General features: G+C 53.1%; 1 protein-coding gene across 2 annotated transcripts; it reads left to right on the forward strand.

Moving 5' to 3' along the window:
* The first annotated feature begins 1,517 nt into the window (after window positions 1-1,517).
* Window positions 1,518-13,558, forward strand: TMEM222 (transmembrane protein 222). 2 transcript variants are annotated; one of them, XM_032654392.1, is made up of 6 exons: window positions 1,518-1,732; window positions 8,041-8,125; window positions 9,425-9,456; window positions 10,955-11,051; window positions 11,136-11,266; window positions 12,465-13,558. In XM_032654392.1, the coding sequence occupies exons 1-6, from the start codon at window positions 1,533-1,535 to the stop codon at window positions 12,550-12,552; spliced, it is 633 nt and encodes a 210-aa protein (XP_032510283.1). In that variant the 5' UTR covers window positions 1,518-1,532; the 3' UTR covers window positions 12,553-13,558. The 2 variants fall into 2 exon arrangements, with proteins under 2 accessions (XP_032510283.1, XP_032510293.1); XM_032654402.1 differs by having other exon boundaries at window positions 11,136-11,257.
* The last annotated feature ends 1,786 nt before the right edge of the window (window positions 13,559-15,344 follow it).

Consider the following 15,344-nt stretch of genomic DNA (forward strand, 5'->3'; position numbering starts at 1 on the left):
TTCATCCCTACAAACAATAAATGTTTAAAGGGCACCCACCAGCCCTCTGCTAGAATTATGGGTTGACAGTGATGGCAGAGGAATGTCTAAGGTATAGACCTTCCTCGAAGACCCTCCAGAAGAGATGGGACAGCTATAGTGATTGAATCAAGATGTTATTTATTCATTCAACAAACAGGCACTGCACACTTAATCTATTCCATACATGTGCCAGATGCTGGTTGTTGCCCATCAAGGATCACACACATGGGTCACAGGAGAGGCATAAACATACTCAAAGAATTTTGAGTGGGTTAGAATCATTTTCAGCTGTGATATCTGTGAGGCCTTTATAAAACATCCAGTCGTTCTGTAAATCAGTAAACATCTAGTGGGCATCTGCTCTGCACTAGGAACAGTGCTAGCTACTGAAATTAAGGAACTTAGAGTTCCATAACAGAGATAGACATACCCCTCCAAAATGCATTAAAATATTAGGTTCTAAAAACAGAAGAGCAGGCTTTCTATAGATCAGTGTTGAGGGAGGGTAATTCAACGGAAGAAAAACCTTCCCCAAAAGGCATATCTCCCACCTTCCTCAGCGGATTTATCCATACCTCCCACTAGCATGATTTTTAGCTGCTGCCTTCCTTCTTTGTCCCCCCATTTTCCCTTCCCACACCAGCAGATTCCATTTTCTTTGTCTATCTTGGCATCCGTAAAAAAGCCCAAAGAATCTAAGATTTGAGCCTGGCTTCTTTATAGTGTGTGATCTCAGACAATTACTTTAACTTCCCTGAGCCTCAGTTTTCCCATTTGTACAATGAAGGGATCGGATCACATCTAAGGTTTGTGATTTACTCCAGCCACGGTGATATTCACACTCCTGCACACTGCTCTGCAAGGCCTTTCTTTCTTTGCACGGCTGCACGCATCCCTCCAGCCCCATCCCCGAGCCACCTGGCAAACATCAAGGCTCAGCTCAAATATCTTCAGGCAAGTTTCCCCTATTTCTGCACACACGCCACACATTGTTTTAGTCTATCCTTCCTTTACGCTACCACTACCTCGCAAGAGACCACAGAATGAAAAAGGGAGAGAGACTTGGGTTTGAGTCATGGCCACTTACCTCACCTCTTAAGCCTCAGTTTCTCACTTGTAACTTGAGGGAAATACCTAAATTCGCACGTCTAAGCGGTTTATGGGGATTAAAACAATGTATGTCAAGTCAAGTGCGTGGCACCTAAGTCGCGCTCAATAAATGGAGACTGTACCACACCTCTTAGGAGCCCTCAGCGTACTGAATTACAGAGTTCTAGGTCAGTCTCCCGCGCTAGACTGCGCGCTGCCTGAGGGCATCCCTTTCGCTGCGGTTCAGTACTAGCGCGAACCCCCGAGGCTGGCGGGCGCAGAAGGAGGTGGGCCGGGCCAAGAAGGACGCGGCTCCTATTCCCGGCGGGAAGGCCAAGCCTGGCGGACCCCACCTTCCGGAAGTGACGCCACCAAGCGACCGGCGCTGCATCAGGGGCAGGCCGGAGCGGGGCGCGCGCAGCATGGCGGAAGCGGAAGGGAGTTCGCCACTCCTGTTGCCGCCGTCGCCGCTGCCACCCCCGCCCGGGATGGCGGAAGTGGAGGCGCCGACGGCGGCCGAGACGGACAAGAAGCAGTTTGGCTGTGCTGGCGGCGGCGTCATGGACGTGGAGCGGAGCCGCTTTCCTTACTGCGTGGTGTGGACTCCCATACCGGTGCTCACGTGAGTCTCCTCCGGCGTCCGCCCGGGGACTGGGAGAGCCGGGCCCGCGTGGCGTCCTCCGGCGGCCCGGGGCCAGCCTCCTGCCCCGACACACAGCAAACCCTTCCCACGGGTCCGGGGTTCACCAGTACCCCGCCACCCGCGCGGTGCGAGCTCTGCTGGTGAATGGGACAAGCTCCCCTCCCTCATTACACCTGGTCTGATCTGAGAGAAAGACAGTTGTTGACCGCGGAAAGGTACTGAGGCTGGGAAGCTAAGGACCTGTGGGCGTACAGAAAAGGGGCCCCTAACTGGGTGTGAGAGAGACATCTTCATTCACTCACTGGCTTATTCATTCGTTAAACAAATGATTGCTGGTCACTTCCTATACGCAAGACGTCCTGCTGGGTCTGGAGGCAAGAGTGGGAGTTTGATTGGGACCACACCAACTCCTGGGATGTCGTCATTGGAAGGGCCCCCAGAGATCTGGGAGTCCAGTCCTTTGTCTCACAGATGAGGCTGAAGATCACACACCATCTCAGTTGCAAAGCGCATTTAGGTCCCAGGCTGTCTGCCTTCCAGACCAGGGTTCTTTCTATGGCATCAGCCTTTGTCAGAAGAGTAAGCAGGTGCTCCAAAACTGCTGGCGCCTTTTAGCAAGGAGCTTGGGGACGAGGAGGGGGGAGTAGGGAGCTGGTTTGCCCTCGTGCTTCAGCCTTGACAGCTGATAATAACCACTCCTCACAGTGCTGGACAGTTGGCCAAGCTCTTTCACACCCATTTCCTCTGAATTCCACAACCACTTTCTAAGGCAGGAATTATATTCTCGGATGATGAATTTGTACCATTAAATGTCTTGATCATGTTCACATGACAGTAAGCAAAAGCATCCCAAACTCCGTTTTCTGACTCCATAACTTGCTCTCGTTCGACTACATCCTGTCCCCTCTCACCTGACGAATAGATTAGTTCCCTGTATCAAAAACAGCCAAGTGGTGTGGAGAAGGGATCATTTTTGTCCTTATATGTTGCTGATCCTAAAATGAGCTTAATTCTTGTATTATGTTAAAATACTTAAGTTGTTCTGTTTTCAAATGCTTATGCATTTGTTTAAGAACACCCAAGTCTTGGACTTCCCTGGTGGCGCAGTGGTGGCGCAGTGGTTAAGGATCTGCCTGCCGATGCAGGGGACACGGGTTCAATCCCTGGTCCGGGAAGATCCCACATGCCGTGGAGCAACTAAGCCCATGCGCCACAACTACTGAACCTGTGCTCTAGAGCCGGGAACCTAGCTACTGAGCTCACATGCCTTGAGCCCAGACTCTGCAACAAAGAGACATCACTGCAAACAAAGAGTAGCCCCCACTCACCGCAACTAAAGAAAGCCTGTGCGCAGCAACGAAGACCCGACGCGGCCAAAAATAAACAAATAAATAAGTAAGTAAATAAATGTATAATTTTAAAAAAGAACATCCAAGTCTGAGTCCTTTCAAAATAAAAATTTTAAGAAAGTGTTTTCATTGATTAATTCAGTATTCTTTTTTTTTTTTTAATAAATTTATTTATTTTTAGCTGTGTTGGGTCTTCGTTGTGGCGCACGGGCTTCTCACTGCAATGGCTTCTCTTGTTGCGGAGCACGGGCTCTAGGTGCACAGGCTTCAGTAGTTGTGGCTCACGGGCTCCGTAGTTGTGGCACACGGGCTTAGTTGCTCCACAGCATGTGGGATCTTCCCAGACCAGGGCTCAAACCCGTGTCCCCTGCATTGGCAGGCGGATTCTTAACCACTGCGCCACCAGGGGAGTCTCTCAGTATTCTTTTTAACACACCTGCTAAGTGACTCCTATGTGCCTAGAGTAGTTCTAGGTGATAAGAATATACAGTGGTGAGTAAAGCAGGTATGATCCTTGTTCGCACAGAGTTTAAATCATGGTGGAAGGAGATAGACAGTAAACAAGTAAACTAAAAAGAACTGTTAGTGAATCGTGCTATGAAGAAAGTAAAATGTTAATGTGAGAATAACTGGGAGGGAATGTATTGGTTTTGATAAAGCCTGTCTTGTTATCCCAAGATCTCTTTGGTTTTTCCCTGTTCTCAAAAACACGTTTGTGGAGTCCTCTGCTCTTTGGAGAGCTGGTAGCAACATTGAGTGGAGGCACCACGATCCCCAGTCATCTGGGCCAGAAGCAGCACACACCCCATTTCTATGCAGATCTATTTACAGGTGTTCATAAGATGAATAAGGCCTGCTGCCCCATCAGAAGGCTCATGTTCCCATCAAAGGACTCGCCTCCAGCAGGAGAGAGAGAGACAGGTGAACTCACCATTGTAGTACATTGTGGTGATTGCTGACCTAGAATGCAGAGCTAGGAATAGATGTGGCACAAGGAACTGTCGTTCATTTTGGAGGTGGTGAGGGTGGATCAGAGAGGAGGAAACTGAATCCAGAGATCTGTCTGTCCCCTCAGAAGTGTTGATAATTCTGCATGAAAAGCCAGATAACAACTATTGCTACTACTAAAACCAGCAAAGATGGGATACTTACTCTGTTCTGGGCTCTGTTCTAAACATTTTATATTCACTGTCTCATTCAGTCCTTTTATCAGTGTAATGAAAATAGGTACTGTCATCCTCATTTTATAGATGAGGAAGTAAAGGTTAGAAGCCAGTATAGGGCTTTTTCCACTGAAATAGTCTACCTATACCAGGTAGAGCTCCAGAGTCAATAACTCATTCATTCAATAAATAGTTCTTGAGGACCTATTATGTACTAGGTCTGAGTAGACAGTAGTCCACAAAGCAGCTTTGGAGCCTGCCTTCATGGAGCTTCCAGACTGACAAATACTTTGAGAGTTTCTTCTCTGGGGCTTCCCCAGGCGCAGACTTCTGTTGTCTCCAGCCTTTATTCTACTTCCGGGGAAGCCGTGGTATGTGGAGTATTGGTCAAACCCAGACCTTCTCCCCGACCAGATGAAAGGAATTGAGGGTGGGAGGGGGAGAATGGGTCTTGAGATTAGGGCCTGAGAAGCCAGAGGAGCTACTTTCCCATAGTTCTGAGTGTCCATCCTGTGGCCGCTATGAGTCTAAAGCAACTTAGTGTACACCAGCCAGTCCAGCCAATCAGATAGCAGGTATTTATTGTACGCCTCATGGTAACAACATTGGGCAACTACCAAGTGCAGGGAAGTGTCATAAGCATTTTGCAGGCATATCCTGTTTGATCCTCACAGTCGCCCCCCATTGAGGTCGTCGTCATCATTGTTCACCTCTCACTGACAGATGGGAGTGAGTGCCTGCCCCAAACAGTCAAGACTCAACCCAGGTCTGACCTCAGAGCCTGACTCCACTCTTAAATGCATGATATTCATTCATGCATCGTTTAGTCAGTGACTGCTTAGCTGCAGCTATGTGCCAGGCACTGCCCTGGGGGCTACTGCAATCAATAAGAGAAAATCCCTGCTGTCTCAGAGTTTACATACTAGAGGGGAAAGGCAGTAACCATATAAGTAAACAAGATGATTGCAGATAACGGTAGATACTATGACGAAATTAAAGCAGAGTCATGGGATCTGGGGTGCCTGGGGTTGTGTGTGCCTACTCTAGAAGGCACTGTCAAGGGAAACCTCCAAAGTTGACCGTTGAGCTGAGGCCTAAATGATGAGAAGCAGCCAGCTATGTGAAGCTCTAGAAGAGTGTCTGGGACGAAGGCAAATGTAAAAAAAAACCATTGAGGTGGGAGGATTTGGTGTGTCTGACGAACCAGAATTGGGCAGTGTAGCTAGAGAGAAGAGTGAGGTGACTTCAAGGAATAAGTAGGGCCAGACTGTTGGAAGGAGTTTGGAGTATAAGTGTAATAGGAAGCCCGTAATGGATGTTAAAGCAAGGGAATGACAGAATCTGGATCATGTTCTTAAAAGACCAGTCTGGGGAATTCCCTGGCCATCCAGTAAGGTTGGGACTCGGCGCTTACGCTGCCGGGGGGCCAGCTTCAATCCCTGGTCCGGGAACAGATCCCACAAGCCATGCAGCACAGCCAAAAGCAAAAAGACCACTCTGGCCCCACCATTCTTCCAGGTGCTCAAGCTGCAGACCTGGAAGAGCTCTATCCTATTGTCATAAAACTGCCCGGTCTTCCTTTTGAAGATCTTCTCAAGACATCTGCTTCTCACCTGACCAGTACTCTGGTCACGATCACCATCTTCTCTTGCCAGTATTCCAGAACAGCCTCTGGACTCCTGTCTCCCTCCCATTCTCCAGGCACACGCAGCACTTTGCTGCCTTGGAGTTTTGCTTTCTGCCTGTCAACATCCTGTGCTTTCACAGGTCAAGGTTAAAAGTTACCTCCTGTGTGAAGTCTTTGCTGACTCTGCCCCAGCCCCGTGTAATTGTTTCTTTGGGCTATATCTCTGTGGCTTTTGCCTCCACCTCCCAGCAGGCAGCCTTCAAATCAGCAGGTGGCTGCTGGCCCTGGGAGTCCTTTTTTCTTTTTTTCCCTGTGAGTCCTTCTTAAACTGGATCAGTCTCTCCAGCACCTAGTTCCTGTAGAGCCATGGTTCTCAGACTACAGACAGATCCGGAGTTCCTTTGTGTTTTGCATATCGGGGTCCAGCTGAGATTTGGGTTTTTCTAAATGCCCATGGCTTTTAAAAATTCAAACTTTCGACTTCCCTGTTGGCGCAGTGGTTAAGAATCCACCTGCCAATGCAGGGGACACGGGTTCTATCCCTGGTCCAGGAAGATCCCACATGCCACGGAGCAACTGAAGCCTGTGCGCCACAACTACTGAGCCTGCACTCCAAGGCCTGCGAGCCACAACTACTGAGCCTGTGTGCCGCAACTACTGAAGCCCGTGTGCCTAGAGCCAGTGCTCCTCAACAAGAGAAGCCACCGCGATGAGAAGCCCGCACACCACAACAAAAAGGTAGTCCCCGCTCGCCACAACTAGAGAAAGCCCGCGTGCAGCAACAACGACTGAACACAGCCAATAAAAATAAAAATTAGAATTAAAAACAAATCAAACTTTCAGTTCCTGGAATGCATCATGCTTTTGTCCTGATCTCTACCCTTGCACACATTGTTTCTTCATCATTTCCTCACACACACACACACCACACACACACGCTGGTTTAAGTGCCCCCCAACACTTTTTTAAAAACTTTTTAAGGCTTTTTTTTTTTTTTTTTTTTTTTTTTTTTTTTTTTTTTGCTGTACGTGGGCCTCTCACTGTTGTGGCCTCTCCCATTGCGGAGCACAGGCTCCGGATGCGCAGGCTCAGTGGCCATGGCTCACAGGCCCAGCCGCTCCGTGGCATGTGGGATCTTCCCGGACCGGGGCACGGACCCGTGTCCCCTGCATCGGCAGGTGGACTCTCAACCACTGCGCCACCGGGAAAGCCCTAAAAAACTTTTTAATTGAGGTATAACATAAAGTGTAAAAATCTTAAGTATACGGCTCAATGAATTTTGCATGTGTGTGCACTCATGTCACCCAGGTCAAGAGAAAGGATGTTTTCAGTATCCGTTGGGCTCCCTTGTGCCAGTCAGTTCTGCCACAGAAATAACCCCTCTTCTGCCCTCCAGCACAATAGAATAGTTTTGCCTTTTCTGGAACTTCACATAAACAGAATAATATGCATGCACTTTTGTGTAAGTTTTCTTTTACTCTGCCTCGTATATGTGAGAATCCATGTTGTGCGTAGCAGTTTATTATTTTTCATTGTTACCTACTATTTCACTGTATGACTATACCCCAGTTTACTTACCCGCTTTACTATTGTTGGACATTTGGATTATTTCTAGGTTTTTTTTAATCAACTTTATTGAGATATAATTCACATACAATAAAGTGCATACATTTTGAGTGTGCGGTTCAGTGAATTTTGACAACTGTTGTTTCCAGCTATTTTTTAATAAAGGTGCTGTGAACATTCTTGTCCGCGGCTTTGGTGGACACAAGCATTCGTTTCTGTTGGGTGTATGCTCTGAAGTGGAATTGCTGAGGTAGAGGGTGTGGTACCAGTTTTCGAAAGCTGTGGAAACTCTCCCAGCAGCAGTGAGAAGAGCGTTCCAGTGGCTCCGCCTCCTCTCCACACTCAGCGTTGCCGTCCTTTGAGTTTAGCTGTTCTGTGGGCTGCGCCGATTCCCGGCTCTGCTGTTCCCTTGCACTTGCCCCACTTCTGTACTTCCCCTCCCGCTGCCGCCACCCTGATGGACACTTACCACACAACGTTATATTCATATGCTGTCACTCTGGATGGAGTGTTCCCAGCGTCTGTCTGACCACCTGAAAGACACCCACAAGCTCTGCCCTTTCCCTGTCCTTTTTTTCACAGGTGGTTTTTCCCCATCATTGGCCACATGGGCATCTGCACATCCACAGGAGTCATTCGGGACTTTGCTGGCCCCTACTTTGTGTCGGTGAGTCCCCATTCTGCCCCCCTCTGGAGGGTTCCAGGGCTCAAGTGGAAAGCGAGCCTATCTTGCCCACAGGCAGCCTTCCTGTCTCCCCAATATGCAGGAGAATGCAGACGCCATGCAGTCCTGGTCCGGCCCTCTGCTTCTCACCAGTGTTTGACCCCTTTCCCCTTTCTCTCGCCTCCGGGACAGGCCAGGAGGGCAGTGTGGCCAGGATTCTTAAGTAACTGACCCAGCCCTTTGCCCACCCCGGGGGTACCAAGACATGGGTAGGGTTAGAGGCAAGAGTGGAGAGTCAGACCATCCTGGTTTCTTGGTCCAGGAACCACGTGTCTGGACCTTCAGAAGGTGGGAGTCACAAGGCGGGGGCACAGGGGAGGCTGACGTGGTTCCCTGGGTGTGGCCATGGAGAAGAGGGGGCGGGCCTTCTAGAATGAAGCAGCTGTGTTCTCAGGTCTGTTCCCTGGGGATGTGCCCGAGATAGGGCAGGAGGCTTGCTCCAGATGAGCAGGCAGCATCCTGCCTGTTTCGAGGTTGCAGCTTCCTCTCCGTCAGAGGCTGGGATGAATGGGTGTGGTGGCGCCAACCTGCTTATGTTCACGTTTGTCGTGATCATCTTAACATCACAAAGGTCTCTCGTACCCATTACTTTCACTGTCATATACGTGTATGATAATTCATCTTTGACCAGCTCTGTCAGCAGATTCTGAACCCAGAATCTGTCCCTTTGTAACTCCTGTACCCCACATCTTGTGTGGCAGGTCTAGGACTTGGCTAAAACATCCCCCTCGTAGCAGGCCTCTTGAGGCCCAACCGCTGTGTCTACCCCACTCACCCCAACCCACCCCACATCCTGCTTTGACTGCAGTCACACTGCCAGATTCTGTGTGGGCCACCACTGTTGGGTCAGGAGGTCAGAGGTTGTCCTCATTCACACCACGAAGGAGACCACTCCCCTGTGGACAAAGACCAGAGATTGACCAGAGAACCTGGAGAAAACAAGGCCCAGAGAGGGTGAGAGAATTACTTGGCAGCCACAGAGAGAGGCAGTCATGGCTGTACCCCAAGTCTTTGGTCTCCGGGTTCAGTGCTCTGTGCACTCCTGCCACACTGCCTTCTTCACACAGAAGAGCTGCTGCTGGCCCTTCAGATATCCCGCCAACCCCAGAGCAGGGCCCGGGCTCCACTTCTGCCCACCCACCTTACCTCCTTCTAAGTCACGACACTTCCACCACCAACCCAGGTCTGTCTGCTGGGCTGGATGCGGGCTCCCCACTGACCTCTGCTCTTGTCCCTCAACAGGAAGACAACATGGCCTTCGGGAAGCCTGCCAAGTAAGTGATGAACATCCGTGTGATTGGCCCTAGAGCCAGGTTCCTCCTACCTGGAGCAGCAGGCCAGGCCTTCTGGGGCACAGCAGGAGCCAGCAGCCTGAGGATGGGGTGAAGGGGGGCAGCCAGGGTCTACCAGAGCATCTGACCTTGTACCACACATCTCCTACTCCAGTCCCTGGCTGGGTCCTTTATCCACAGGCCATCTAGGCCTTGCCTCAGCCCTGCAAGGTCGTGTTTTCAGCTCCTTCCTTCGGAAAGGTGAAGATAAGGAAGGGACTTGGTCAAGATCACACAGGAAGTGGCAGAGCTGGGACTCACATGCAGGTCTGTCTCACTGCAAAACCTGGACTCTTTCTCCTGCCCCTCAAGGAACATACACACCATTTAAGGTGTGAGGGAGGCATGGTTTGGAACTCTGCTGGAAAGTTCTGGTTGGAGAGAATAAAGGCAGTTTAGTCTCTCCTGGAGCTATTGCTGGTTTGCATGGGATTTGGGGACTTCATTTTTTCTGTCTTGGGGGCCCACCTCAGTTGTGGTGACAGTGCCTCAGTCTTCAGTCTGCTCAGAACAGCATCAGATGCTCTGTTGCCCAAGGCAGCATCCAGGAGGGTGGAGCCCAAGGAGGAGTTGGTGTCCCACACAGCATGGGCGGCCTGGAGCTGGGCTCTCCAAACCCTGCTGACTCCCTCAGGCAGTTGGAGATGTGAGCCAGGGGCCTCTGGTCTGGGTGTCTGCTGCAAGACTGCTCCTCAGCGAGAGTTGTACGGACACCCGTTTCCAGGCAGGAACCCCTGAGCAGCTGAAGTCCCGGCCACGGTGGTTTCTCACTGGTCCAGTCTGTAGGCTCCTCTGTCAAGCCATTCCCCACATAGCAGCCAGAGGGCTCTCTGACCTCCCAGTGCCCCCTGGCCCAGACCCTTTGGGGTGTCACCCGGCTTGAGGTTCACAGACTTGAGCTCCACCAGCTATTCTCCCATTCACCCTAGTCTCCCATGTGGGGAGATGGGGAGAATGCTTTCTGACGGGTGAACTCCTCAGGATACCTTCAAGTCCCCCAGAACGTGGCCCCCCCTGCATCTCCAGCCTCACCTTCCAACATCCCTCACCCCGTTCTTCCCTCTGAATCCCCCAGCAGTGCCCAGTTTCTTAATTTCTGGTACACACTGCACAGTCCTGTGCCTCTTTCTCTGTTCAAACTGTTCCCTCTCCCTAGAATATTCACTCCCATTCTGCGCCTGGCTAATCCTTCCTCCTTCACACTGGACTCGTGTGTCACCCCCAGGAAGCCCCTCACGCCCCCACTGAGTGAGTTCATGTCCTCCCCAGGACCCACATGGCGGTGGGCATGTCACACTGTTCGGTTGTCTGCTGTGTGGCCCTTCCTGGACCTGCCTCGCCCCTGTAGCCTCAGCACCCGGCTCAGGGCCCTGCACAGAGCAGGCGTCAGGGGACGTCCGCGGAGCTGAGCCAGTGCCCAGAACCCCTTCTCCCCCCTCAGGTACTGGAAGCTGGACCCTGCTCAGGTATATGCTAGCGGGCCCAATGCGTGGGACACGGCTGTGCACGACGCTTCTGAGGAATACAAGCACCGCATGGTAGGTGGGCTGCTCCTGAGGGCGGGAACGAGGGTGGGAGGTTTCCCGCAGCCCATCCTGACCCAGCCCATCCTGCATCTCCAGCACAGTCTCTGCTGTGACAACTGCCACTCACATGTGGCCTTGGCCCTGAACCTGATGCGCTACAACAACAGCACCAACTGGAACATGGTGACTCTCTGCTTCTTCTGCCTGCTGTATGGGAAGTACGTCAGGTGCGCTGCCTGTCCCCCTGGCCGCTGCCACCCTCCCCAGGGCCGCTCTCCCACGGATCCCAACGGGGCCATTTCTGGGGTCCTTCAGCCAGCAGGGACAAAGCAGGAAAACAACTAGCTGAGCTCCTGGTGGAGAGGGCGGTGCTGTCTGAAGCCCAGCTCTGTCCCTTGTAGCTGAGCTCCTGGTGGAGAGGGCGGTGCTGTCTGAAGCCCAGCTCCGCCCCTTGCTCACTGTGAGATCTTGGGTAGCTGCCTTGGCCTCTCTGAGCTGCAACTGTCCCTGGTAAAATGGAGATAATGATTCTGGCTCCTCAGGGATGCTGCGTGTGTACAGAGCCCTGTGCTCAGGTCCAGTGAACAGGTGGACCCTCAGAAGAGGATGGGTGACCCCATAGGGTCCCCTCCCAGCATCCCTCGTCAGAGGCAGGGTTCTGGGCGGATGGGCCCCAGTGGTGGCCTGGGAGGACCTTTAAAGTCCCCGCCTCATGACTTATGAGGTCAAAGGCCTTGGTCCCAATTCACAGATAAAGGGAGCTCAGAGAGGTGGAGTGACCCTCCCACCGGGGAGCCAGCACACACCTGGGCTAACCCAGCTGCCTCTCCAGGCTTTCTTCCAGCTGTGCTCATCATTAAGAGCTTCTGAAAAGGAGATTTTCAGGGTCTTTTTTGGTCCAAAGGCTTTTAGAGGTCTCCTGGGAAGACCTTATCTGTGGTCACACAGACTGAGGCAGAGGCGGGGTTGAAGCGGGCTGAGCCACAGCCCCGTGCTAACTCTCACCGACCCCCCCCGCCCCCCGCCCACTGCACCATGAGCAGAGGGCACTCCCGGCGTCCCCACCCACACTGAAGGCTTCTGGGTCCTCTCGCTGGCGACCTCTCCCCAGACACAGGGGTGATCGTGGATGGAGTCAGGAAGGCCCAGAGGGTGGACGTGTCTCCTGTACCCACCCAGCAAGGTGTCACATCTCCACCAGGAGCCTGGAACAGCCCCTGCCCAGGACCGTAGCTGGTGCTCCTCCACAGCGGGCACCAGGCCTAACCCAGTCCCTTAGTTGACTGAGTTTGGGGGTGAGGGGGGTAGCTCCAGGAGCTTCCTTGGGGGGAGCGGCCCCGTCTGGGTTTGTGGGAGGACAGTGTGCTGGACCACACGCCCACTCACTGGCCCCTTCCCTCCCATGCTCCCCTCTCTCTCCCTCAGCATCGGCGCCTTCGTGAAGACCTGGCTGCCCTTCGTCCTCCTCCTGGGCGTCATCCTAAGCGTCAGCCTGGTCTTTAACCTGCGGTGATGGCTGCCCCCTGGCCCTGGGCCCACCAGGCTCCTGAGGCGGCAGCTGCCATCACCTTTCGTTCCAGATTCTTTCTCCTCGCCCCGGAAGGCAGGGATGGGCCTGCTGGTTTTGGCCCAGGGGTCTGGGCTAAGTGGGGTAGAATAAGGGCTGAGGATGAGCATGGCGTGGAGGTGTTTGCATTTTGTGTCTCACTGGTCGCTCAGAAGCTCCCTGCCCCCTCCTTCCCAGGCTTGTGACTCCCACCCTTGAGGCACCCTTTGTTCATCTGTTGGAAAAGCCTTAGCTTCCCTCTAGAGCTGTGTCTGCCACTGCCTGCTGGGCTCCCTCTGCCTCAGCCCAGTGCCTGGTGGGGGAGGGAAGGATATTTGGACCCACCAGACAAGGCAGCACAGGGACCAGAGCTGGATTTGAAGCCCATTCTCCTGCCAGGACTCTGTTCCCAGGGTGGAGGTACACTAAGAAGTCTGCATAAACTCAGCCACCCTGGGGCCTTCTCCACGGGCCTCTAGAATGGTCCAGTAGGGCTGACGGGCCCCCTTCAGATGTCTGCCAGAAGCTGCACTAGGGGTAGTTTGTGCCCCGCTCCTGGCGGCCGCCAGCCCGTGCAGCCCCCTCTTCCCGCTCTCCCAGGGCCTCCAAGTACTTGGGCCCATCTCCCCCCTGCAGTTTGGGACCTGGGCTCCCCCAACCAGGCTGGAGAGTTGAGTGACACTGACGTATCCAGAGTGACCCCTGCAGATCAGAGCGATGTAACAAAGCTTGTCCTTGGCCCCGGGTACAGGCCTCGCACTGGTGACGGCACCCCTTGGGTCCGAGATGTCGGGGGGCCGTCGGAACATCCAGCGCCATCAGGGAGCTGAATGGGAGCTGTCTCCTCCCACCTCCCACGGCTCCCCCTTCTCTTCAAGTTGTGGGACAGGCCTGTGCTGCCCCCCTCACCCCTGCTCCACGGATTCCTTTGTGCGGGGCTCCCTGGGCAGGACAATAAAGAGTTTTAACTCCAGACCGTGCCTGTCCTTGATTTCTCCCTTCGGTGGTCCCTGGTTTCACTGAAGACATGCGCTACCTTCAGCTCCTATCTTCGTGGTGAACTTGGGTTCCTCTGCCCCCGGCAAGGGGTCTGGTTGCCAGGGACATGGTTGGGTCCTCGTCCGGTGCCTGGAGCTTGCAGGAGCCAGCATCCCTTGGGTGTATCCTGCTCTGAGCAGGAGCGCTGCGAGTTCACGCCTCGTCCACCATCCCAAAGCTTTCTCCTTGAGGCAGGCAAATATTGAAACCCCTCCCATATTCCCTGTTGGGAAGAACTTGGCAGTAGGATTGGGAGTCAGTGCTGACAGACCAGGGCCCTGGACCCGGCCCCCACCGTATCCACTGATCACGTTGCCAAGCTCCCCGTGCTCACCCCCAGTGATCCGGTCGCTGCCCTGCTCCGTGGTGCCTCTACTCCATGGCCCTTGGGACCCCACACTCTCACTCTCCATGCATCCCACTCTACTGAGATAGGGCAGCACCTGCTCTCCAACACCCACCCACTTCTGGTCCTTTGCTTCCCACCTGTTGAAGTCATGCCCTTCCTTCTCAAGGCCCAGCTTAAAAGCCACTGCCTTGGTGAAGTCTTTCCTAACCTTGCCCTATGCCAGGTGTCACTTTAGTTGAACTAGCAAAGGATTTGGTCTCTGAATCCTGAGAGCCCTTCGTGTTCACCCTGAGGATGGCCTTGGGGACAGCTCTAGCTGCGGCCCTCAGGGCCCTGGATCAAGTGTCCGTCAGCTCATCCCAGACCCTGCGGTGCTGTGGTTTCCAAGCCTGGAGCTTCTCCAGGGCATGACAGAGGTGGCCCCTCCTCTCTTCAGAGCAATTCCATTTTCAAAAATCTGTTCTGCCTATGGGTCCACCTAAGGGTTGGGGTTAAATTCTGGTATGGAGGACACCACAGCAAAATGGACAGAAAAGCTTTAAGGCCTGTTTTCACCCAGCAGAACTTTAAAGCAGCCGTGTGGTGATGGGACATAAACAGGTACCATAAAAATCACCAAGTTACTGAGTGCTCACCATGTGCTGATAAAGTACATCATTTATCCTCGCCACAGTCCCATGAGGTAGGTGCTCTCATCCCCATTTTTTTTTTTTTTTTTTTTTTTTTTTTTTTTTTTTTTTTTTTTGCGGTACGCGGGCCTCTCACCGTTGTGGCCTCTCCCCTTGCGGAGCACAGGCTCCGGACGCGCAGGCTCAGCGGCCATGGCTCACAGGCCCAGCCGCTCCGCGGCATGTGGGATCTTCCCGGACTGGGGCACGAACCCATGTCCTCTGCATCGGCAGGCGGACTCTCAACCACTGCGCCACCAGGGAAGCCCCTCATCCCCATTTTAAGATGAAAAAAAGCACAGAGAGGTGACGTGACCTGCTCGAGGTCACAGGGGTAGGAAGAGTGGAGCCATGTTGAAACCCAGCAGCCAGGCTCCAGAGCCCCTATTCGGAACCACCCTGCAAGGTGGCCCCACTGGAGCACACGAGGGAAAGTGGGGTGGGGCTGTGACCGACAAGAAGGGAGAGTGGGCGCTGGAGGCAAGAGAAAAGAATCTCCTTACGACAGTCCCAGGAGATGGCTGCCATTGTCCCTGCTTCATAAATGGAGAGAGTAAGGCTTACAGAGACTGTCACTGATCCAAGGCCACAGGCCATGTGGCAGAGTCAGAATTTTAACCAGGCCTGGGAACTCTTAGCCAGGGGGTGTTGCCTGGAGACCAGCCACAGTGCCGAGCATCAAGGCCCTGCAGGGATTGCGACGG

Source organism: Phocoena sinus, chromosome 1, assembly GCF_008692025.1.
Source record: "Phocoena sinus isolate mPhoSin1 chromosome 1, mPhoSin1.pri, whole genome shotgun sequence".
Lineage (NCBI taxonomy): Eukaryota > Metazoa > Chordata > Mammalia > Artiodactyla > Phocoenidae > Phocoena > Phocoena sinus.